Source organism: Epinephelus moara, chromosome 7 (assembly GCF_006386435.1).
Source record: "Epinephelus moara isolate mb chromosome 7, YSFRI_EMoa_1.0, whole genome shotgun sequence".
Taxonomy (NCBI): domain Eukaryota; kingdom Metazoa; phylum Chordata; class Actinopteri; order Perciformes; family Serranidae; genus Epinephelus; species Epinephelus moara.
The window spans coordinates 26,736,844-26,763,366 of record NC_065512.1 but is presented as its reverse complement, the minus strand read 5'-3'; the positions used below and the strand labels follow the sequence as shown (position 1 = coordinate 26,763,366).

At 40.7% G+C, this 26,523-nt stretch overlaps 1 protein-coding gene across 1 annotated transcript in view; it reads right to left on the bottom strand.

Annotated features, from left to right (window-relative positions):
* LOC126393564 (ephrin type-A receptor 6-like) overlaps positions 1–25,905 on the bottom strand; it is a 226,335-nt gene extending 200,430 nt beyond the window's left edge. Inside the window, exons 1-2 of the mRNA XM_050049776.1 lie at positions 25,299–25,905; positions 11,371–11,435 (exon numbers count right to left, since the gene is read on the bottom strand). Of these exons, the coding sequence (XP_049905733.1) occupies positions 11,371–11,435; positions 25,299–25,377 (144 nt within the window). The 5' untranslated portion in view covers positions 25,378–25,905. The remainder of the gene's footprint in view (positions 1–11,370; positions 11,436–25,298) is intronic.
* Between the last annotated feature and the right edge of the window lie 618 nt (positions 25,906–26,523).

Sequence of the window (26,523 nt, the reverse complement as noted above, 5' to 3'; positions counted from 1 at the left end):
CTCTTTCCCCCTCTCTATCCTTCTCACTGTCTGTATCCGTTTGGCTATGCATTTAGAGCAGGAGTTTTCTGCCAGCATTTGTCGGCTCATCTTAAAGCAAACACACACCTAGTTTTGTTCCCTTCCAGTGCATTGACGTCAATATGCAGCAACGGTAGGATGAGGGGAGGAGGGGAAGGGATAAGGGTGGTCAAACCATGGGAGGGTAGAGGGAATTGGGAGACACAGAGAGGAGAGGACAACAGGAGGAGTCGAAAGGGTAGACGGACAAAGACGATTAGAGAAAAGATAGAGGAAGGGATTTCTATCCCTACTCCATCATTAAAATTACACTTGACACTTGGGGATTTATCTTTCCTCAGGGCTAAACAGCCTCAACACTGGACTTATACTTCACAGTAAAGAATAAATACGTGCTCCTCTGATCACATCTCATCTTCATAAGCTGCTAGCTCGGAACACTGCAGGCCCTGATTCAGATCTATAAAGTACATAAGCTTAAAATGATGATACAATGCGTACAAAAGCTTAACTTCGAAATTCCAAGTAAGCAAATGCAGTACCACGATCAGCTGATCACTTCACCAGATAAGACCACAACTCTTGGTCCTGCTGAAAAGTTTAAAAAACACAATCAAAGAATAGTTTTACAGTGGTGCCTCTCTCTCTAACTACCATTTGCTGACACCAGCTTGCAAAGAGCATCCTGACGACATTAGCCGAGTCTCATTTTGGCCTTTGGGTTAGTTAGGGCAATAATGTCAATTAGATGCAAGTGTGCTAATGTCAAACACCAATGGACCAATCTGTCAAATATTCTGTGTGCATGTATGCCTGTATGCTCAAGAACCTTTCGTGGTTGTGTTGATTCACAATTGCTGAAAAACCTGTTTTATTGATTGTTTTATACTGTCATTGACTGCTAAATCTTCACTCCTCTTAACCGGCCCACAGGGGCTACAAGTTCACAAGAAAAAAAAAACATTCAGCTAAAAAAACACAAGCCTTACCAAGTCTGTTTCAGGGCACATTTTGGCCTTTGTGGTGTATCAAAAATGGAGCGTTTTGCATGACTTGATTTGGTCATTTTTCCTTGCTATTTGTGCAAAACTATGTAAGTAGGCGAAGTAGCTAAAATTAGAGGACAGGCATATTTTTGGACACTTATTAAATGTGCTGGGGTACGTCTACTGAAACTGCGCACTGGCCGCAGTGGACTCTGGCGACTGCCTGACGTCAATCTTCTAGTTCAAAATGTATTCTAAAGTTCGACTGAAGTGAACATAAGACAAAAGCTACAGACTTTTTAGTACAAGAATCCCACTCTGTGTTTCCAGGACAACAATGAGCCTCAACGGAGAAATACTTATGCTAGTTGCATTGCCTTTTTTTTATTTTTTATTTTTTTACCAGAGCATGGCATGGTGGTGCAGTAGTAAGCATTGCGCATTGAACCCAGGGTGGGGAAGCCCTTCTGTGCGGAGTTTACATGTTCAGTGTGGGTTTTTTCCAGGTACTCCAGCTTCCTCCGAAGACACGCAGGTTACTGTAGGTTAATTTGTGACTCTAAATTACCCATAGGTGTGAGTGGGAATGGTTGTCTGTCTCTATGTGTCAGCCCTGTCCAGGGTGTACCCTGTCTCTCACCCAATGTCACCTAGGATAGGCTCCAGCCCCCCCACGACCCCCAACAGGACAAGCAGTTAAGGAAAATGAAAGAATGAAAATTAATGACTACCGCAATGAAAATACCCAATTCATTTGGCTAAGTGAAGCCTCACATTAGCTTCTGAATGTTTCTTTTACTCAGACTGTGGACTGTAGATTTTGTTCCCCATTCCTCTCTACAGTTAGGATTGTTTCACAGTCAGATTAGACATGATAAATGATTATTTTACTTATTTTAATTTTATTTGATTTCATTATTAGTATTAGAATTGTGTTAAAGTGGCAACATACTTAATTTACTTTAACTCATCACTACAAAATAAATGTTGATTGCACAATTTAATGGCTATAGAATAATGGCACCATTGGAGTTTAGATTGGCTCCATATAAGCCCCCTTTCACTTTGCAGTTCTGTCTGTCACAGGTATAATCTCCCAACCTAATTCATGCGTGATTTAGGCGTCATTTATGGTACAAAGGAAGTGTATCAGCCATTACACAAACAAAAGAGAAAGAGGATAGCGTCTTCTTTACCATGGTAGCTATCTGTTGTGAGATGGTAGAACAACTACAGTAACAATGGAAACTCTAGGCAAAAGAAAGATGGCCCAATTGCTAGGGTCTGAGGAAAACGCAAAGCAATCCAGTTGTCTTTGCGACGTGGCACCAACAGCAATACCACTTGGAAATGCTAGGGGGCAATGTTGTAAAGTTTGGCATTCCACTTTGTAAAAATGTTTGCAGACCTACTTCAGAAACTATCTGTCTCAAACTGCATTTTTCAAATCGTATTAATATATAATATTCTGTACTGGACCATTGTAGATGTGTTAATATGGATATACTGTTTGTCTAGAAATCTTATCTTTAAATAATTCTTTATTTAGACTGAACTATTGACCTGTTGGTTTCTGAAACATAATGTTCTATTAAGATTTCCAGAGCTTTTCACTCTTCAACAGAAACACAAGTCTGCCTGTCTAAACTCTGCCTGTCTTACAGCGGCCACATATTCTATTTTCTCTGCTACTTCCCGTATTCATGTATTCAGCTCCTGCATTCAGCAAGGCGCTAATAACCTCCTCACTCTTCCCTCCCTCTACTTTCTCCTCTTCTTTCCATTTGCATCCATCCACTGCCTCGATCCCCCCCTGCTTTCGTACTCTTTCTCTAAGTCAGCCTCACTGTATTCCTCACACGGTGAGGGTAAGCCCAAAAAGCTGTCAGAGTATGTTCCAAGACAGTCTCCTGTCAGCGAGATGCCGAGTGGGAGCGCATTAGATATTGGCCTCGGTGTGTCCCTGACAAGAAACAAGCCAATTAAGGAATCCCCCGGCACTGCTTAAGCCCGGTTATGGCAGAGGTCCCCGAGACGAACACTGGTGTGCTAAATCATCATACCTTTTTTATATTAGAGCCTCCATGGGGAGAAGTGGAGTGATTCTGGATTATTCCCCCTCTTTTTTCTTTCTTTCTTGCAGCGCTGCCGGCCATCTCTCAGCAGCACGCCTTAGAGAAGTTTATCTGAGCTATGAAGGACACTGACATACAGATTTCCCTCTCTCTCCTCCTCTCTGTTGTTCGGAGCTCACTCTCAAGGCTAATAGTATTAGGGATGGAGGAAGTGCTTTGAGATAAGCCTCAGGTCGCGTAGTTGCAATCAATTACTGTGGTTAAATATTGCAATAAAAAGATTAAGGATTAGCATTGGGGGAAAGTAAAGAGGCTTGAGAGGGCGTGCAAATGCCTTCGCGAGTGTGTAAGCACTTGAATGTGTGTTTGGTGTGTCAGTCATCTCATTTACTTTCGAGTTATATCCAATCACTTCCCGACATGGCCTCCTATCTTCCTCTGTGTCTCCTTCTCTCTCTCTCTCTCTCTCTCTCTCTCTCTCTCTCTCTCTCTCTCTCTCTCTCTCTAGTCCCGTCTCTTCCTGCCAAAACCCCCCCAATGCCCCCAAACTCAAAGCCTGAATCTGACGGCAATCCTCTGAAAACTTTCCCCAAAACTGACAGACCGATTTGTTCAGAGGAATTTATGTCAACTAGCGGCTGCCTGAGCTTACTCTTGTTGTATTGGGAGAATGATAAAGAAAGCTGGGTATTATCATGGCGCATCATCACACAATAACACAGTGGGAGGCTGCATGATAAAAGTCAAAGCTACAGCAGGAAAAATCATAAACGATTTGGCATCCAAAACTGTGTGAATATGATACTTTGCATCCCCAGCCTGTCAATCCCAAGTCCATTTGTTTCTGCTGCTACAGCGTCTCATTTAAACAACAGGGAGTAAATGATGTAGTTTTTGGAAAACAGTGGAGCGCGATGTCACAGAGGAATATATGAACATTTTTTAAATGATTCCTCCAAAATTGCACTATTAGGAACATTGGCAAACAGCACTGGTAACACAACACTAACCGTTCCAAGTAGGATTCTAATAATTGATAAGTTATTATACAACAAGGCTGAGTCATTTTGTTAATTAGGAAAAGACAATGAATGGGGTTTTTTTTTGTTTTTTTATGCAATAAATCACTTCTTATTGTGTATTAATGGACACAATTGCAATTAATTAGAGGTTTTAAATCTCTGTGTAGATGCCTGTCCTGGATTTGGGGGCTTTATGGCAACCAGATTGGAACAAGAACATATTGAAACTTCATACAATTTTAGCAAAGGGGGACGTCATTAGCACCTAAATGTATTTAAATGCACTTAAAATGACCTATTTGGAATACATAAGACTAAAAGTGTTGTTGCATAGGGTACCGCACTCAATACTTTTAAGGGTACCGACCAAATAACGTCAGTACTACTGAGCACCAATTCATCGCTGTCAAATTTCAGTACTTCTGAGCGCATCTGGGTGAGAATGCCAGATGTGCTAGCCTATTTTCTGTGCTGTATTATTTTTGTAATAGCCTAGTATCACTATTACACATGCACACACACACACAAATACACACACAAGCTGAAGGACAGATGGAGACAGAGGTACGTCTCCCTGCAGCTTTTTCAAAAATTTAATTTTTGTTAATGCAGAGAAAGTAAAATATTGAAAAACGGGATCATGGGTTCCAGTACCACATTCAAAGTACTGGAACCAGCACTGGTATCAGTTAAAATGTTAAAGGCATCCAACCCTACTGTTGCATCAGACTTGTTCTACAAAAGATTTTCTTTGAAAGGTTGTTTTCAATCTCAGTTTCATTCAAAAACCTCTATCATTTCCATGTTACAGGTAGCTGAAATATAATCTGCACTCTGTCACCTCTTTAAAAACACATATGCATGCCCACACACACACACACACACACACACACACACACACACACACACTGTAACAAATGTCTTGCTCTGAGCAGAGCACTTGTGAGGTACCGAGGTTGCACAGCCTAATATTTGACTGAGCAGTGTTCTGGCAGCAGTAAACCAGTGTGCCAGCGTTGTGCTCCCCGCTTACATAACGCTGTGTTTATACGCCCCCGGTAGATCTGACTTATTGGCTGCTTGGGATCTCTGACAATAGATAAAAATAGGATTATTCCCTCCCTTTATGATGGACAACCATCGCTCTTTGTCGTCCAACCTGCCTATGCTCAGTTTGCATTATGATGTCAATGAGTGAAAACAAAAGGCAACATTAGGCATTCTTAATCCCTTAAAGCTGTTTCATGTAATTTAATAAATAAACTGCTCCTCTGTCTTGCTTCGCTTTCTCCCCCCCATACCCACCACTGGGAAATGACTCATGCATATTTCAGCAGTGTGTCTGCCCATTCTGAGTGGAGCTTATTGTGGCTGCATGCAGACGCCAAATCAACCCTCTTTTCCTTCTCCTCTCTGCTGTCTCTCTCTCATTCACCCCTCCGACGCCCTGTTCTTCATCACTATTCAGCATTTCAGAACATGGAGAGAAAGGCTGAGAATAGAGACACACATCTTTGTCTCACGAAAACAACCTCTCAACATCTTTTCCACTGAAGTATCAGCTTGCCGTTGGCATTCTCAAGCACACACAATTATTAACTTCTGCTTGAGGAAAAAGTTTGCAGAGTCAAAGTCCTTGAAAGACATGGTATAGATCAGTTGCTGTTCAATATGCAGAAATCTAATGAGTAAAACCTTTGAGGGTGAATGTGTTTTCTAACTCTGCGAATATTCCCACATTCAGTAAAGTCATTAACAAACATAACAACAGTCCTCCTGGCATGGTTTTCCCTTGTGGGCCTATTGAAACAGGTCTATTTACCTTCCAAGCAGAGCAGGTATAAAATAATCAAAAGGCACCTTGCACTACTGAAGGCTGGGCATGACCAAGACGTATGATCGTGTTTACAGTGTGTAAACATCTGTTTGCAGCTTTCCAGTGTGCTGGAGATGCCTGGGAAGTGGACCTACAGGGAATGCATTCCAGTAATGGGGGAGACCAAGCACAATTAATTAATTGATTGAAGCGTCTCAGTCTTTCCCTGTAATTTCCACTTTAATGAAAACTATTCCCAGGCAACCGTGATAATTACACATAAGTGTGCACATAGCGAGGAATTCACAATCCAGCACTGGTAATGAACTATTACACTACCCAGACCAACAGCTCAATATTACTAAACCTTTTATCAAATCAACAGTTTCTCTCAAATGCAAAGATGAGCACGAAGAGGCAAAGAGAAGCAAAGACGTTGCATATTCTACATGTGTCAAATACAATCACAAATTTGCTTATACTGTAGGAAGTTTTAACCCGGTTAAGCCCTAACACAGAAAACAAGCATTTTTTGAGTTTTCTGATGCAGAAATGAAATGATTTTCAATGGTTTTACATTTTAGTTAGTTTTTAGGGAAATGTAATATTGCAGCGTTGGGCCTAGTTGGCAGCAGATTTCTGTAATTGTACTCACAATTAACTTTAATGTAGTAACCCACTCCCAATAAATATTTTATTGTGCTTCAAACTTGGCTGTTGTAGGAATGTAAGTTGGGTATTTCATACAAAAACAAAAAGTTGTGCATCTCAAATAAATCTCCATAAATCTGCATCCTCTGCATTCCTTATGACTACAGAACTTGCCTGAGAATCATCATATTAATTTTTTTTTTCAGTAATTAATCAATTCAGTTATAGTTGTTTGCACATTTATGGGTACAATGCAAACAGAAAATGTTAATAGCTAATTCCGCATACTGTTAATGGTGTTAAGTTGCCAACATGTAAACAAATATAGGCTAAAACTATTGCTGTGTCTCAAATCGCGTACTTCTGTACTTACACTTATTATTTTGAGTGCATAAGTGCGTTCACACTGATAAGTATGAAAAAATGCAGGGCACTATGAGTACCTGGATGGTGCACTCAAAACAGTCAGAAAGTTGAGTGTCAAACTATGGACACTTCTGGCAGTCAATGGTCGCCATCTTGGCTACGTAGCGGAAGGGGAGGGGCCACTTTTCAAACTGGAAATGGCAGCCGAGGACTGCGACCATTAACGTCGCTGCATTGTACAAATTCACGTGTTTTTGCACTAAGCACCACTATACTGTTGTCGGACATAAGCCAGCAGTATGTTTATTGGGCTAATTTAGCAGTCTGTAATGATTTGGTACCGCAAACGATAACGCAAATGCTAATGCTAGTTTACTAACTAGCTAATTTGCAGTCGTCATTTCTGGTGAGTGCACAACGGCCGTGTTTGGTTTGAGACAACACTACCCTGTCCAATTTGCGCACTATGCCAATGAGTACATAGTGCACACAGTATACTACATAGAAGTATACTAACGGAAGTATGTGAATTGAGACACACTATATTTTTAAGTTATAGCTCACAGCTAACTTATTGACTCCATTGCATTGTTAGAATTCCTGTTTATCTCTCATAGCCAGTGGTGTTGTAGATGGGGGAGAGTGGGACTGACTGATTACCCAGGGGCTCAGTAGATGGGGGTTTGGTTTTGTCTGCAATTTCTTTTTTATTTCTAAATAATAAGTGTCATAAATAAATTAAAACTAAATGTATAAATTGATTGAAAGACTGGACTTTGTACAAAAAATAGTGTAAGCTCTCTGAGGCCCTTCTCACCCCTTCAAGGCACAAAATGGTTAACTGTGCCCCTGCACTAGGGAAATTTGGCTTCCAAGAAAGAAAAGTGAAAAGAAGGAAAGTGAAAAAAAAAAAAAAATCAAAAGGCACCACAGAGAAGAGCGGAGCCCTGTGTAAAAAAAAAAAAAAAAAGGTAACCATTTACCGGAGGTGCATAGTGTCAGACTCTGAAAACCACTAGTGTAGAACGTGTATGACTTTTCTCTTGATTTTGCAACTGAACACTTTCCATTCTCTTGACTCAAATAGATTTCACATTTTGGTTATTTGGTTGATCCTCCTCTCCATAATATCTGACACTGAGAAAGAAGCTATAGGTTTCTGTGTATTGCTCAACGACACCTCAAAACTGTTGTTGTCAGGATTATGCAGAATGCCACAGTGTCCTTTGTTGTAATGCTGGCAGACCACCACTATGTACTTGTGGTTAACCTTCCTCTTCTACAAAACCACTCACCTTCCTCTCTTTACAAGAGTTGTTTACTGGCTTTTGATAAAAACTCATCCATAAATATACACCCCAATTTCCACTTCACCTTCAAATTCATATCATACGACCAGCTATATTCCTGGCAAACTCATCATCGGGTAATCATGTTGGAGCAGTTACTGCATATGAAATTATTTTAAGATGTGCATTGGGCAGGACTGACTGACAGCAGTTTATATCCGGAACTAGAACCAGTGTGCGACTGTGATAGGCAGCTACATGGTGTGCTGCTGTATCGGCCTGATACCAGGCTGTGTCTAATATGGTGGGGATTGACTTCCTCTTGCTGGCTCCCCGGTAGTGAGGGGGATTTAAACTATTTTACCTTCCCAGATCTTCACACCTTCCCTCAGGCCCTCTCACCTCGATGCCTTAAATATTAATGGTAAATCGGAGGATAGTGGATGAGTGAGGATGGGTGAGGGCTGACAGCTTAATCATGGAGGCAGCAGCCTCCCTCTCTCCTCTTCCTGAACGCTGTGGGCGGCTGTCACCACGACCTACATGATGTAATCACCTCCATAACCCTGATATGGGCCACCAAGGGCCTTGCAGGGAGAGATAGAGAGACAGAGAAGGGCTTGGGGGACCTTAGGGATCTTCCAGCAGAGGATCATTTAAAGTCAAAACCCACAGAGAGTAAGTGTGGAGTTGTAACGATAGTGGAGGATGGAGGAAACACTGCATAGCTCCAAAAGGGAAAAAAAAGGCATGAAGCTGTAGTCACTGCCAGGGCTCTAAAACACTTAAACACAACTTCAACAAGAGGAAGAGCAATTACTAGACCCTTCGGTCCGCTTTGCAGTTACCCAAGAACACAACAGGCATCAGTAACTGCTTCTGTTTTTCTGATCCCTAACAACCCCAGATCAAAACGTCATTATTTATTTATTTGTTGTTGTTTTTTGTTACAGTGATTGCACTTTCTCTTTGTTGCATGTTGGTTATCACATTACCGTGAGACAGAGGTGGGACCAAGTCATTGCTCTGCAAGTCACAGGTTAGTCAAGTCCCAAGTCCTTTAAGTTTCGAGTCATAATGTGCTCTTCACCAAGTGTAATGCTATTTTAAGAAAAGAGTAATATATTAAATCTACAAAAATCACGACAACTTTTTAAATTTTGTAGTTATTTGTCAAAAAAAGTAGTTGTGTCTCTCATCTGCAATTTTTATCCCCATGTTTTGCAGACTACAATTCATCTTTTGTTATCCCGCGTGTCGTTTTTGTGCATGAAAGAAATTATCTTTAGAATCATTTTTTCAAACTGGCGCTCAGTAACATATCATCCATTTTCTATGGTTCTTACCTGTAATTTGATTGGATGGATTGACTGGGACTGATTAGCATTAATTATAGTTGATTCAGGAAATTAATTGATTTGTGGCACACTATTTAAATAACATACTTTATAATCTTTGGGCTCGGGGGATGGTATTTTCAAGTCAAAAGGCTTAAGTCCAAGTGAAGTCACGAGTCATTGGTGTTAAAGTCCAAGTCGAGTTGCAAGCCTTCTTTAATTTTGTCAATTTGAGTCTAAAGTCATAAAATTTGTGACTCAAGTCTGACTCAAGTCCAAGTCATGTGACTTGAGTCTACACCTTTACCATGAGGTATCATAGATGGCTTCCTTTAGGGTAATTATGTAGCTAGAACAGTAAAATGTCACACTTTAACATCAATCCCTACTCTAACCTTTAGCTCTCAGCGAACCTAAATTGCCATCTGTGTACTTTCTCTGTGTTGCCCTAAATAGCTAGTAAGTAGCACTTTGAACCCCCAGCCCTCGGTACGTTTATGCTCCAATGACAAAGAAAAAACAACATATTAGCAGTATGTCCGATAATTTTGCAGTGAAAAAGGTATTGACCATGTTTAAAAAAATCTGATTTTTACTGATTATTTTTCTATTTTGGATGTATAGAATTTTGGCACAGTACTCGTCATGCTTTGGGTGATAACAGGAAGTGTGATGTTGCCATAAAGTTAGTGATCAGCTTTGGACTACACCTCAGCCCTGTTTTATTAACTGATAAGGTATGACATATATTGAAATTGCAACCACAAGCAGTACCCTCATTAAGTTAAACACTTTGCACTTGACATTTTGAAAGACAATACATAAAAGAAGGTCAAAGCCCCAGGCACTTTCCTGACAATAAACCACAGATTGGTTACCCTTATATCCCAGGAAAATGGGGAGTCAAACATGGCCAAGCAAGGACTGAACGCAGTCTCAGCGACATGGAAATGGTTGGATAGCCTCTGCCTCTATCCTGTGATTTGTCTCCATCTTGAAATGGGCTGTGCCGTAGTTAACAAGTATGGAGACAAAATCGAGACAATGGAGATGAACAAAGAGGTGGAAGTCAGCCAATTCTGCCTTTGTTGTTCACTGTATATAACAAGAAGACATTTTCAATCAGTCCCGCGGGTATTCTGACAGCACAGAGAGGGAGAGGTTTTGATGCAACATGAAGGTTTTGATCTGAGGATGTCACAGTTTGTTGTCAGCACATCTATATTTCATTATTATGATACCTTCAGTTTGGCACTTGCTGCCATTTCAAAAGTTTTTTTGATTTTCGGCTGGACAAGCTACTTTTAAGGAACTGGAGGCACTTACGTAACTGCCAGAACAAAATGGAAATACCCCTTTTTTGACTGGCCAAAATACAAAATACAGTACAGGACATGCAGGTTTTTGCAGTGTGCATTTAGCTTTGTGAGCATGGGCTGGACTGATTACTGGTCACTCTTATGCTCTCCTTTGGCTAACATTTTAAGAGTCAGTAAAATATTTCTGTGGCCCTAAAGGGACACAGACAAAACAGGAATTGGTAGATGAAGATTGAACAGAACCAGGAAAGCGTCCTTAGGGACCTTGACTCATTATCTGTCTCCAAGTTACAGTATTTCCCATGGGAATAGAGGAGTCAGAACAAAAACAAGGATGTGAATACGAAACAGACCGCCGCCACCCATTCTGACTTGTTCAAATCAATATAATTGATCTAATTGATGCAGAAATGGTCATGCATTCTGAACAAGGCACGCTGGACAGTTAGAGCGAAGGCAATAATTGGGAGAAAAGTTGCCCTCCTTACCCCATTTATAGGATACGTCTTCCATCCAAGCTCTCCGAGCACAGACGTTGTATCCAGCAGCACAACTGAAATGGGAAAAAGAGGCAAGAGGAAAATACAACCATTAGCAATCTGTCAACACACAAAAAGTCCTATTTTCACACTGGAAATTGAAATATCAGTCATAAACCTGTTCATTTAGACATTTTTTTATATTAGCAGAAATGAGTTTCTCAGATGAATATTTATGAGCGTGGCGGCGTATACAGTAGGAGCAACATTTTTGCCACTTGCGAAACAATTTGGAGACTGATGGATTGCAGTCAGATTGCTGTCAACAGTCCATTCCCTCCCCTGCCATCCCTTTCTCCCATCCGCAGCTTTACCTCAATCTCACTAACAAAATGCTCTTCTTCTGCCTATGACCGAGCCTGTTCGAGAGATATAATCCAGAAAAAATCGTACGCCTTTCTTCAATTCTTCTCATGCCATGAGAATATGTATTTCATAGTGACAAACATTAATCACTATCCTGGTGTGGTTTATATGAATGTAAATGAGAGCTTTGGTATTGCAATTTCCCAGAGATTAATACACAGTGATATTAATCTTGCTACAACATAATAATATCATTATCAGTTGACTCTTACCTCCGAGGTAGTTTTAAAAAACAAAGCAATTTTACCCTGGAAAATATTGCCATCCTTGACAATATTTAGTCTTGCTCTCAAGGACAGTAGATTTAATAATTCAGGAGGAGAGTGTCTCTCCCAGCGACAAGTGATTTACAGTGAAAAGAAGCAGACATGGCTTCCTGAATTTACCTTCAGTGTGATGCCAGCATAACACCACTAAATTAAAAAAATGTTTTTACCAACACTTGCGACAACATTAGGGAATAGACAGTAGACACGGATACTGTTGCATTTTCAAAAATCCATAAATATTACATGGAGCCCATCCAGTCACCTTGTCAAATGTGCCAAATGCAGAGTATGTGTGAAAATACATTTATGTCCTAATTATGTGTGGCTGCACTGCATTATGAAGTAGGTATAAGAAAACAATTGGTATTCAGGGAGAGAGTGTTAGTTGGCAACAACAACAACACTAGACTCAAGAGGCTTGTTTAAAGCCTATCATTTCTCTCACATGCTATGAGTCATCAAAAATCAGTCGCCCAAAATCTGCTCTTTAAACTTGTCCTTGAGCAGCCATTGACTTAGATCTTAAATGTTAAGCTGTGGAGCCCACATGCTTTATACTGACACTGATTTCTGACAAATCATAGCGTATTCTTCTACTCAGATAACGACTGAGTTTTAAGTGTCAGTCAGTCATGAATGTCCACTTAGAGCTCTGTAAGTGGTCCTTGGGGGGCTCATTATGCCAACACAAATCTCTATCAGTGACAATATTTCCTGAGTAAATCTCCATTAACATCATTGCTCTGGGATAGCTAGTTATTACAACTGAGTGTACATCAAAGAAGATAGTAGTTTCAATGTCTTGGTATCATCATTTGCGAATTACAATGTCAAAGCAACAAAAAGTGATATTTATATCTGTGAATGTACCCTGAAGATCAAGGCAAGCAAAGGAAAAGGAGGAAGGGACATTTTTCGAATCTGTCTGTTCCCCAGTTATGAGCCAGTACACCTCTGATGGAGCGTGGTTGACAGAGATTGTCCAGGCATCTGCTCACTGAGGTTTTCATTGTGTGTGCATGTATGCGTCTGTCATACACAACTAAATGCTCCTCTACTTCCACTCATCCCCCGGAGAGCTGTCGTAGGACACACCGCAGTGACACAATGTAACATCTGTTTTGGATCAAGCCAAACGGGTGTATCGTGACACCCAAGAGTTAATAAAACCATCTCTGATATGAGATCCCCGTGCTGGCAGAGTCAAAATACAACACAGGTGAAAAATACAAAACAATGCTCTCGGCGACAGAATAGTCTTTCAGCAGACAAATGTAAGTAAAAACCTACTTGGCAATAAACGTTATTGTGATGCTGATGTATACAAAAACTATGACAAAGGAAGGAAAACGAAAATTCTTCTTTATTCAGTTACTTTGTGTCTCTGTGTGGGTGAGGTGCTCTGTTGCAAATAGAATGTCTCCGAACATAATGGCGTATAAAATATTCTTTAAAGTTGTCAAAAAATGTAATAACCTATGCTGTTCATAAATGAACTGAGAGCCAAAGAAACACTTCTAGACTAAATGCCAACTGCTATATCTCTAATGCTTATAGGAGCCATTGTAAAACTGTAATGAAATCATTTCTGATGCTTAAAAAAACAGAGACATAGCACAAAGCATCATACTCTGAAATCCATGCCCGCAATCGGCACCACAATATACATCAAGGACTGGAAGGCTAACAAGATCCCTGTAGCTGGGAAAATACATTCGATTTCAGCATGTCAAAGCATCATTTAAGTATCATATGTCTATCAGAGAGAAAAAGTTCTATTGACAAACTCAGTATTGTTTTGTGTTTTGTGGACTTCGGCATATTAGCCTGAGCCATATTGGCAAGACCAAATTCAGAGGAGCAAGGGGCGGATATGACTCGTAGACTGTGCAGACAGCTTACCACTCAAAGTAGCCCAACCCTTAATTATGCATAACTTTAAGCCTAAATAAAACTTGAACAGTTGAGTTATATGAAAAATTCAACCCCCGCACAGTTGACCATTTTGACATGGTTGTCTATGGGCTTGCTGTTGGAGCGAGCCTCATGTGGCTATTTGAGGAACTGCAGCTTTTGGCTATTGAATGTTGGCTTCATTTTTCAGTCCCGGAGGGTGCTGCTTATTAACAACATAAAGAGTGTCCAGTTTTAAGAATGCCTTAAAGCAGCATTAATTGACTTTTTGGCTGTTGGGTGCGACGCAACAAGCTATTAACGCATCATTAACAAATAACCCTTAGTATAGTCAACATAAAGCAAACATAAGCATTGATTTGGGGTCATGTTTCTGGCCACCCATTAACTGTAAGTCCAATATTTTCTTTCCTTGTAGCTCTGTTTTGGTCTCCACCAACTCCCGAGGGAAATTTAGCTTATGAACGTTGCACCTTGTTTACCAGCTAGTAGCTAAATGTGTCTGTCTGCTATGTGGTGCTGAGCAGGTAGTGTAAAATGAGTTCATTAGAGCTTTTTGCTGGAAACAGATTGATGAGATCAGTGAAAGTGACCTGCAGAGTTGGGTGATAATTATCAGCGAGTTCATCGCTACAAGACACACACACACACACACACACACACACACACACACACACAATTAACATATATATATATATTAACTGTAAATGTGTTGAGTTAATGTGTAAATGTAGTAACTTCAATGTTAAATCCCTATTTTACTACTTAAGCACACATCTTTATGCACTCTGGTCTCCTCGCCTCACCAACCAAAAATCCATTGACATATGCAAGGAGAGGTAGAAGCAATGAGCTGCTGAGGTCATGTTAATGGAGTGGGAACTCCTAGTGTGCCAGAGAATATATTCTAAAACGTAATGGCTATGTGTGCTTCCTGAAACCAGGATTAGCCTATAAGTGAGGTTTTTAGGGAGAGAGATATGTATTTTCCCTACGATTTCAAGGCAGCATTATAGAAATGTCATCTGTAAAAATCCATATACTGTGCATGACTGACAGCTGGGGAATGGTAAAATCAGATTTGCAGAGTAAAATGGAGGACACAGGGAAAAAGACAGACATACTGTTCAGCAAGAGTAACAGAGAAGAGGGAGACGGGTTGAAAAAGTATTTGACAGTTTACTAGTCGTATCTACACCTTGACCCCTCTGCATTTTGATCAATACCAATATTTTTTGAGGACAGCTTCTTATGAATGTTATTATGATACTTCGTGGCTGTAAATGTGTCAAGTTTTAGAATACACCTTATCCAGAATTTTTTTTTTAAATTTGAGTTTTATTAGATGATCCTCTTTGTCTGGCCATGAACTCACTGCTTATACTACCTGCCCAGTTCCCTTTCTGTTTATTCCAGACAGCCTGAACATTTTAAGTAAATTAAATCTTGTATATTAGATGGTATTACATACTAAAGATACAAAAAAACCCCAGCACAAAGCATTTAATGAATCCTATTGTGTGATTTCAATCTTTGCCAAATTGGAGAAAATGGACATTGATTAATATGAAAATGTAACAGAAGATTTTATTGATTGACTATCCTGTCCAACACAGCGAGGGAAGGCTTCATGCTGATCCTTCCCTACTCCTCTTCCAATCTCGTCCTCTCTGCTCTGCTGGCTCGGTTTAATATTTCCTCCATGTTGGCTGGTTTTGGATCAATTCCAGTGTCTTTTTCTGCCCACCAATGCCGGGTCTGTGCCATGTCAGTGCCAGTGCCAGGCTGGTGGACTCACTGGCAATGCCAATGGTGTTAATGGACACCATTAGACTACTGTGGGCAGGTAAGCAGCACAGTCCCTGGAGAAAGGCCTAATTACCAAAAATTGGCCCTGTCACTCACTGCAGTGAGCATTTTCACACTTCACTTTGCCATAAATAAAGAACAGCTGATGTACATTAGGAGGCAGTGAGGAAATGTATCCAGCAGTGAAAAATACACTGTTGGGTCAAAACCTTTTCAAACTTTATAAATAGCCTTGATCGAAATGTTTTATATGGTGTTAATTTGAAACAGCCATTGCAAAACATGTTCAACACACCTTAAAAGGGGGACATTATAGAGGTGCTTTATGTATCAGCCCTGTCTCCTAGAAATTACATTTATAGAAGTCTAATTTGAAACAGCAGAATTCATTTAAAAAACATCATGCTGAGTGAATTGTGTTTTCTATTAGCACAATGACCTGGCAAATGGCAAAAATGTTGATCTAGAACATATCAAAATGTTCACTGACGATATATTTCATTTGTTTTCCTCAAAAACAGGTAATCTTGCAATAAGGTATCCATTCCTAGTGACAAGAGAATTATTTTGTTATCGTTATCTTCTTTAGTGACATTTAAATGAAATCACAATCTTTCCCTACCTAAACCAAAATGTTTTTGTCGCCTAGACATAACCACTGACAGACGTCTGGACATGAACCCAGGATTCTGGTGTCACAGTCCTGCACACTGTATGTCTGCCATCCACCCCCACTACCTCCCTGTGAATCCAGCGCCATACATAAATGTAGTGTTTCATTAACTCAAAGAAACATTGTCTCTTATAGGGGTGGGAATCTCTGGGCATGTCACGATTCGATTCAATTCCGAGGGCAAAGATTTCGATTATAAAACGAGCCAATGAGAAAATTTACACTAGATATTGAAAAACATTATTGTAATAAAGCTGGGAATACATATCCAGTGCATACAAACTGTAGGCCTATTACTTACTGTGGTTAAGATGACAACACTCCACCAGTCTCCTCTGGTCCATCCTCCTCATCCACAAATCTCAACGGGACTCTTATGTCCCTCCTCGACATTTCTCCTCCAGTATTTACAAAACTATAACTGACTTTAACTATCTATGAACTATAAAAGCTCGAACTATTGCAAAAAAAAAGATGAACGATGGCAAAACTACGAACTATGGTGAAAACACGACAAAAACACGGCAAAAAAAACTCAAAAGCTCTAAAAAAAACACAAATACTATTATTTACAACACTTAATATTATTTACAAAGAAAACGCCACCCTATCTCCGCTAAAACTCTCCAACTTGCACTCTCCTCGTCAGCTGTCACTCTCCTCCTGCTGTGCTCACTTCCCTCCCCTCCGCCACAGGTAATGACGTCACTACCGTAATGCCGTATATCACTGGAAAGCTCCGCTTCTCAGCTTTCAGAATCCGTTGGAATTACGTCGATAGCGTGAATGGTCGAGGAGTTACGGTAATTTCAAAAATGAATATAAAAATAAAATTAAAATCAATTATGAGTTTTCCACATTGATGCTCGCATCGTTCAAGAAAGAATCTCGATGCATATAAAAATCGATTTATTTTTTTTTCCCCCACCCCTAGTCTCTTCACATAATTGCAACCTGTTCTCACTACCAGGTTGTCAAATACTGACGCTTTGCCACACCACTTGAAGTCTCATAGCAAATCACAAGGCACCCTTTAGTGCATCTATCTGACGCACAGCTGAAACACGCTGTAACATGGTTAATGTTGTCCAACAGTTGCAGTTAGGTTTAGGCAACAAAATTACTGTTAGGTTTTTGCTTGAAATTAGTATGTTTGTTATGCAACATGATGTAATTACGCCATGTGTGATGTCAGTGCACGAAGACTGTACATAATTTGTATAATATTATGTTAATGTACTTGGGTCAGTCATACAGTGGTAATATGTGTAACAAAGTAAAACGTGCATTTGTAATATTAATATAATATAAATTGGTTTCAGTTGTGGGCGGTACGGTGGTGTGGTGGTTAGCACTGTCGCCTCACAGCAAGGGTTCCCGGTTCGATCCTGGGTGTGGGAGCCCTTCTGTGTGGAGTTTGCATGTTCTCTCCATGTCAGCGTGGGTTCTCTCCGGGTACTCCGGCTTCCTCCCACAGTCCAAAGACATGCAGATTGGGGACTAGGTTAATTGGTGACTTTAAATTGTCCATAGGTGTGAATGTGAGCGTGAATGGTTGTCTGTCTCTATGTGTCAGCCCTGCGCCTCTCGCCAATGTCAGTTGGGATAGACTCCAGTGCCCCCGTGACCCTCAAGAGGATAAGCGGTTAGAAGATGGATGGATGGATGGTTTCAGTTGTTATCACCTGACATGCGTGGAACGTTTGATACTCAGTTTCTGTACCCCTACATTCACCTTTGGGTGTACCCCACCTATAAAGAGTGGGGTACCTTGCCTTTTTGCTGTTGTACTCCATGGAGGAGGTAAGCAACATTGCTCTCGTAGTAATTTCTGTGATTTAGCGCTGCTGATCTATGTTTATCAGCTCATTTTATGCTAACATATTCCTGTGTCACTTCATTTGTATAGGGACTCGAGTTAATATGGTTGTAACTGACGGAGGATTTTGTTTTTACCTCTTGCTGTCAGAGTTGTAAGGAACAAACGGAGATCGCCTCCAAAGATATCCACAATCTGGGCCTCTTCATATCAACACAACGCAGTAATCACTAGAGTCCACCGTTTACATTAAAACAACGCTGACTTTTGTTTTCACGTTGGACACAAACTGTGTTCTCGTGGATTAAAGTCTGGTTTCATTTAAGCCATCCATCTCCCCTCACTCCCGCCATATGCAGACTTTCTCACTATTTATACTACATCTGTTGCTTTCACCATCAAGTATTGCTACAGATGGATTTACATTGCAGTTAGTTGAAAGCCCGGTGCATCTCATAAAGACACCAAAGGGTGCTTTGGTGTCACGCATCAGTGCGCATAACACAGTGTAACAAAGAATCAGTACTTGACACCCTGGGAATGAGAATGGGTTGCAGTTACATTGTCACCACAACAACAATTAAGTAACATACAAACTGAATTTTTAGGTTTGGATTTGTAAAAAAGAGAAAACATGCACTGGAATGGTGTAAAGGAAGACTGATGTCTGATGTGTGCTGATACCGTTTTCAACTGACCTCACAGGAGTTACTGGTGTGACCTGATGGCAGTGACTGAAAACTATTCTTTAAAAACAGTAAAAGCTTTTTACAACCCAGAAATGAAGTTACAACATTTCCATATTACAAAAGTGGTGTGTATGTATGTGTTTGAGTGTGTGTAATTATGTGTGCATTTCAGTGCATATTTGCATGTGTGTGCACTTTCACTTGACCGTGTGTGTGTATTCTGGTTAAATGTCTGCTGAGCAGTGTACGCTAAAACTGCCTGCGTGCACATAACCATCCATCCTCTCTCCCTCTCTCTTCCCATCCCTCCATAGAGTTATCTTTCAGCGAGGCACCCACAGACCCTGCCTGGAGCTGAGGGTCCTTTGGGACTTCCACTGGTTAGATATAAATAGAACATGAGCTGGCCAACTCATAAATATATGGAGCTCCAGTAGAATGATGACATCTCCTGTCTGGCCTACAGCCCTCGCAGGCCACACAAACACCTCAAAATAACTACAGCCCTAACAAAAGACCCAAAGGCAGTCTCATCCAGTGTTACTGCATGTAAATTAGAGTGGGGAGTAGTTTGAGTATTCAGATAACAGTGATACTGGCTGTCTACAGGTGTGCACATCTTTACTTCGTTCTAGTGGTAGTAAGTCAAGTAGTACTCTTTGGGCCATATATAGGACTGCTCTGACTCAAAGACCTGTCTGTTATGTTTATATATAAAAAGTTGCATGAATTAAAAACCAAGTGTGGCTCTTAAAACATTCATCATTTTGGCTTGGGTACATTATATGCATTCACTTATAACAACACACTTGTTTCTGTTGTGGTGAAAGATTAATGAAACATTTTTTGCAGTAGAAATGCTTTTTTTTTCTCAGACTATTGTGGTGCAAAAAGCAAAGCACGCCTTACTTCTAAACAAAGACAAACCCTTTTAATTTGCAAGCTCCCTACATACCCATTCCGGTAAACAGAGAGGCTTGTTAAAAGACAAACAATGGCATTTGATGAACAGACTTGTGAAAATTGATTTTGGTGAGTATTTCAGTGAGGATTGCACACTGTCATTTAGTGGTGTAAACAAAGTGCTGTGCTCTCAACAGAGGGGATGATATGCTGTGAAATGGAAAACTATCCATAGCAGAGGCAACCTGACAGGCATGACAAGATTTTCAACACACTCGCTCCACACTCCACCAAGATCAAACAATCAAGAACATAATAAATGGCAGCAAAGCAAATCTTTGAATGTGGTTGATTAGATCTGATATAGGCTGTAAGTGTTTTTAAATGAGTGATTAGTGAAGGGAATTCATGCCAGTAACGTCAATCAGCCGCTCAGCACTGGGTCAGATACTGTTCGCACAATGTGCAGTACAGGCATGATGTGACTCTGGCCACACCTCAATCAGTAACAGGTTTTTTAAATCAGCTTTCACAGGCAAAACACCTGCAGTGATATCACTAATTGGAGTGTAGCTTGAAGTGCCCATAGAGTGCAACAGCAGTGTTTCATGAGATAAGATTTAAATCACCCTTTATATATACACTCACGGGGTGTGTAACTCATGAGGAGGAGACCATTTTGAAGTTATTTTGGCTACAGTAGATACAAACATACACCTTTTTTTGCACGTCTCATTTACTTAATCACTTACTTTATTCAGTTCATCAATGAATTCAAGTTTGTATAAGGATTTCCTATGCAGAATGCCATTTTTTGTTTTACATGTACAGTATATACACAACAACGAGCAACTCCCAGCCTTTACCACATAATACCACATGATAAAAGTTATATTTTTATCATGTGGTATTTTCCCAAACTGTAAATGTTATTGCTTTTGCATCTGGTTACTTATTACTTGTTATTTGGGAAAATTGTTATTATGGATTTCAAGCAATGTGATGTGAAATAACGTGTAATGACACGGAGAGGTTGGAAGGAGATATACCTTAAACGTTACATGTTGTTACTAAGTTAGCAATTCTTTTCCTACACTAGCCACTGAAGGTATACTGAGTGTATACACATGCTACTTTTGCTGTGTCAATAAAGACTCACCCTGTTTTACTCTTCTGTCTCGATCACCAAGTGAAGTGGCGGTTCACACTGTGATCTGTGGATTTTAGCCTTTTTCTTTTTCTTTATAACCTGTTTTCACCGCTGAGTCAGTTTGACATCCTGGAGATATCCTTCAAACCCATTTTGTAGACACTTTTGTCTGCCTCTCTCTGAAATCACTTTTTCATATTTTCCAAAAGTTATGTAATATTTTTTCAGGGAGTGCAGTTAGTGCCGGTGGGCTCTGTGCTAACCCTGACACTTGATGGATGATTACAAAGGGTTGGGGCTTACCTAAGGGTCAATTACACCTCTGCTCAGGTTTAACTTGGGTGGAGCTTTGTTAAGAATTATGTAAGGGTGAGAAAGGAGGAAAAAAAATCAAAAGCAAAAATGGTGATATCTTCACAATCCCCAGCCCAGCGGAGGGCGGAGGTCTAAATTAGGCAAAACGTGGAACACCTATGTGGATACACACCTTGACAGTAGAATATCAGCCTGAAACTATTTGCCTAATTGTCACCAACACTGCATACGTAAGTAACCAAGTACAATTTGTAGTTAACTGGCTATGACATGAAACACTACCAGCAGGGTCCCATTTAATACAGAAGCTAATTCATATAAGTGACATTTCAAAATTAAACAGCATTCACGGAGGCACATTTGCTTGACCATTAATGACTTTGATAGGAGTTATTTTCCTCAAGTGTAAAGTATAAAGTGGATCTTGCTCACCAGGTGACCATAAAGCTCACATACAGCACAACTCAAGAATCATTATCTTAATACAGTGATGCCTCTGAGGAAGCCGAGTCCTGACAAAATTAACGGTCTCCAGCCTGGAGTAATTTCTGTCTCTCTAGGTTGGGGGCCTTCATGTACAGGCCATTTTATTACATGTAGAAGCACGCGCTCCACTTAACATGAGGTAGAAACTCAGGAAACCTTCTTAAGGATAAAGCTTCATTTTACAGCATAATCGTGTGCATATATGAATACAATTTTGAAAAATCCCCCAGTGTTGAAATTAATATTGAAATATTTGTTTTTGAAGAAGCATTTTGAGAACAAACCTCAGGGCATGCGTACTGAAACTGATTGTGAATATACAGCCTGGTCTCACCCCCAGGGCATCAAAATAGTCCAACCGGGGACGTGCCCTTTAGCAAATATATAAGACCCACAGGGCTTTAAACCAACTCCAGTGTAAACCCATCCATGTCATTATTAGACATTCAAAACAAATTACATAGATTTAAGAGCACAAAAGTCTGTTTTGGGTGAGCGCGTCCAACAAGTACAGGACTTTGACCCAGAAGACCAGTGTTTGTGTCCTGTGTGAAACTGAAAGTCAGCGTTGAGTTATTTTGTCAGACGTAAGTCATGATATTTTCCTCATCCCAACCAAATAGTTTTGTTGCCCAGACCTAGCCGCTGACCCCGTCTTAGTCATGAGTCAAATCATGTGACTAACCACAGTCTCTTCTGCGTCAAGATTCAGTGACTTCCTCTGTGTCAAGGTACAATACAAAAAGGTTGACCAAGCATCAAAATATGACGAGTAGGGATGGGATTATGTTTGAATATATATTTTTGCTGCTGTGTAATAATAATTCACATCCACACAAGTTCACAACACACAAACACACAGTGTGGCTCGCGAGTCAAAGGTGCAGTGTTAACATTTTACGGCTGCTCTGGATTGATTGATTTTCTTTGACAGCACACTGCTGGTGAATATCTCCTTCATCTACAGCAGAGATGGTGATCTCTGTGCTCTGCGTGCGGTGCCAGTGAGAGCAAAAGCTTTAATCGGCCATCCGCATAAATCAATGCAAAAAGCTACATTACATTGATGATGAGTTCATGGCTAGTCTTTTGAGTCTTGAAATCTCTAACTGTAAGCATCCCGACTGACAGGTTTCTTCTTTGTGCTGCTGACTGGCTTCAAACTTTCAAAGATCCAGCCGTGTCTGAGTGAGATGCGTTTGACCAACAAAAATAACATTCACATGTGGTGCTTTGATCAGACTCATCCATTTTTCGAAGGATGGGTTGCTTTTTGAGAGTTTTCATGCCTGAATGTCTCTGTCAGGAAAAAAAACAAAACAATCTGAACAATGTCAGAAGTCTGGAACAAAGACATCATCTACCGATTTACTGGGTATGAGCAATCTTCTGCTCGGGAAAATTCTACAAGGGCTCGAGAAATCAGGTTAGTAAATGAGATTTGTGAATGTTCATTATAGCAAATATAGCCGCTGCCGACTTCACAAGGGAAGGAAAATGAGAACAAAATAAATAAATAAAAGTAAAGATTATGGGAAGATCTATTGATGGGGAAAAAAAGGCTTGTTCAAACTTGGCAGTGAGTGAGTAGAGCTTTGTTAATAACTGTCTGCAATCCCAGTTGGGTTGATGTGAGGGATTATCTGATGTGTTGCTGTGAGGGAGGCACACAGGCGAGAAGAAAAAGGTGATTGGTTTTTATTGTTCTCCTAACAGCTGACATCTCGCCCAATTTTGTCTGTGAAATCCCCAATCATCTGAGTTCTGTTTGTCTGTGTTCAGGCACATCAGACTACACGAACACACCTGTGTGTAATGGTGTTGAATTTTGTCCCAAGCCTGCCTTTACAGGACAGTGTATTCTGTGGCTGAGCAGGAAAAACTGTGTTTTCTGTACGTGGTCATGAGGCGGCTGGATCGCAGCGTGAATTGAGAGGAAAGGTTGGAATTGACACTTGCATTCATGCACCTGCGCAATTTAGTCTCCCTAATACCCATACAAACCCAACAGTGAAATGTCTGAAACATGCCACCGTACACAGAAGGAACCTGAAATTATTTTGGCAAAGCAATATACTGAGAGACAAGTTTGATGTGGCAAGGCGAGAAACATTTATGCCTCAGCATCTAATGAGACACTTTCCTTTGTCATCTGACTTATTATCAGTTTTTCCATTCTGAGCTGCACCGCTCTGTGGTACACAACGACTTGCAATTGTGCCGCTGAGGTCCCAGACCAGTCAATATGAGAGACTAAAGTACAATAGAAAGCAGACATCAGTTCAATCATTCAATCTGTGACAGAGAAAAACACAGAGTGAGGCTGTTATGTAGCAGCTGTCTTGGAGAACAGGGAGTAGCATCGCTCTTATTGAACTGAGAGAACAATAAAATATAACCTGGGGGGCAGATCCCGCTGTGTCCTGCACAATCAATAAGACTATTTTAAACCTCACTGATGCTGCAGATGTGTGTGTGCATGTGGAGCCATGGAGGAACACACAAAAGCGCGTGACCATAACCACACACACTCGAGCATCATATACAAAGACAGGTGGACTGCCAGCTTGTGCAAAGAAGTGCACCTGCAGGAGCGATGCCCTGTGTGTACAATAACACACTCACTTCTCATACTGTGCCCACACCACATACAGACATGTGTGGCAATGTGAATTCAAAAGCAACAGAAAGTGCACACACATTTACACGTGCGCACGCACAAGCTCTCACTGGGTAAATGCATCTTTGGCAGCTGAGAACCTTTTACTGTATGCGTCTAAAATGCTCTGCAACACCCACGGCACAAAACATACATGCACTCACACTCTCAAACAGACACATTCTCACACTGTCACCCACTTAATGATTCAATCTGTGGCTGCTCTGTCTACTGTCTGCTGTGTCTGTCTGTGTGTGTGAGTGTGTAATGCAGAATGTGTAATTAAAGCAGCCTCGGGGTTGTCACTTCAGCAGCTGATTTCCATAAAAACTGTATTTCATTTTCTTATCTGATTCTGTGTTTGGATAAAAAGTGAGCTGAGGCAATTCAAGGAACTCCACTGGGAAATAATAAACTTTAAAGCTGAATCTGGATTCTGTCACGGTGCGTTTATGTGCAAACAAAATGACTAATTTGAGATTGTTAAGAGTAGTGTATTTTATTTCACAAATAAAAAATAGGACTGCTATAGAAAAAGGCAAAAAAAGTGATATCTAACAATGTCAAACTTCCCAGATTTTGCGCACTAGATGGATGATTGTCAGCAGTGCAGGTCTGCTCAATCTGCCGGGGGTCATCAGTTTATTGGTTTAACTCATTACTTTTGTGGAGTCTGTTACTTTATTGGCTCTTACAGTGATTAACAGCCCTGTATCTATCTCAAACAGTGGAAACTAAAACGAGGGAATACATGAAAAAACAGTGAATAAATGAGCAGTAATCTAAACTAGTTCAGGTATGGCAGGAGTGGATCATTAAACTCACCTTGGTTGCAGTGGCTGAAGCCAGTGAGGACAATTCCAAGAAAGAGTGAAACGAGGAAAAATCTGTTTCCAAAACTCATGTCTGCTGCAACATTTATCACCGGCTTTATATGAGGTACTTCTAGCCGAGAGGTAACGTGGTCAGAGAAAAAGCGCGGCTGGATCCTCCACAAGCACCGATCCACTGGTCCTTACATTCGGTCCCGGCTGGAGAGATGTGCCGGGTGACGGAACAAAAGGAGATCCATGCCCTTACCTGGAGGCAGCGGCGGCGGCGGCGGCGGTGGCACGGAGCGGAGAGATTTGGACAAAGTGGTTGAAAATATTTAAAGTGAAATCAAAAATGTTCAGACAGGTGAGAAACACCTAGCTCCTAACAACTTTGCGGATTTCCCACGGACTTCAGTCGCCGATTTTGCATTGTGTCAAAGATACACTCAACTGTCCTTATCAATCTAGTGCGTCTCTGTGGCGCACGGAGTCGTGACAGACTTTAAAAATCCTGTTGTTGGCACGGCGATGCGGCGCGGACTACCAGCTCCCTGTCTCCAGCCCGGTCCGCTGCAGCAGCCAGAAGGGGACGGTGAGGAGAGGAATGATTGGGATGCAGCGGAGGAGCAGCTGAAGCGGTGGCTACAGTGGGAGACTGTGCGCATCTGTGCAGGAAGCTCGGCACTAGAGGGGGTTAGCTGACAAGGCAGTGGCGTGTGTGTGTGTGTGTGTGTGTGTGTGTGTGTGTGTGTGTACGTATGTTATCTCATTGGTTCAAGTGCAGGGCTTCCCAAATTTTTCCTCAAGGACCTCACAACGGTATAATAGACTTGTGATATAATTTTGACCAGATGATCCCCATCTGAGAGACAAATCTAATCTGTTGGCACCTGTTTGTAATGTAAAATGTTTCCAGGGTTGCAAAAGAGGAAGGTTATAATACATTTTTTGTCCATGGTTTGGTGGATTAATACTACTTGCTGGGAATTAATGACCAATTAAACTTAAGATAAATAAATATAAATAAAGGTTAACAATGCGAACAACAGTCTACATTCACTCGTTTTATTATTTAAAGGGACACTTCACCCTAAAATTAAAAATACACATTTTTCTTGTTACCTGTAGTGCTACTGATAAATCTGGATTGATTTGCTGTGAGCCGCAGAGTGTTGGAGAAATTGCTGCCTCCTCTTCAACATAATAGAACTAAATTGCATCTGGCTTGTGGTGCT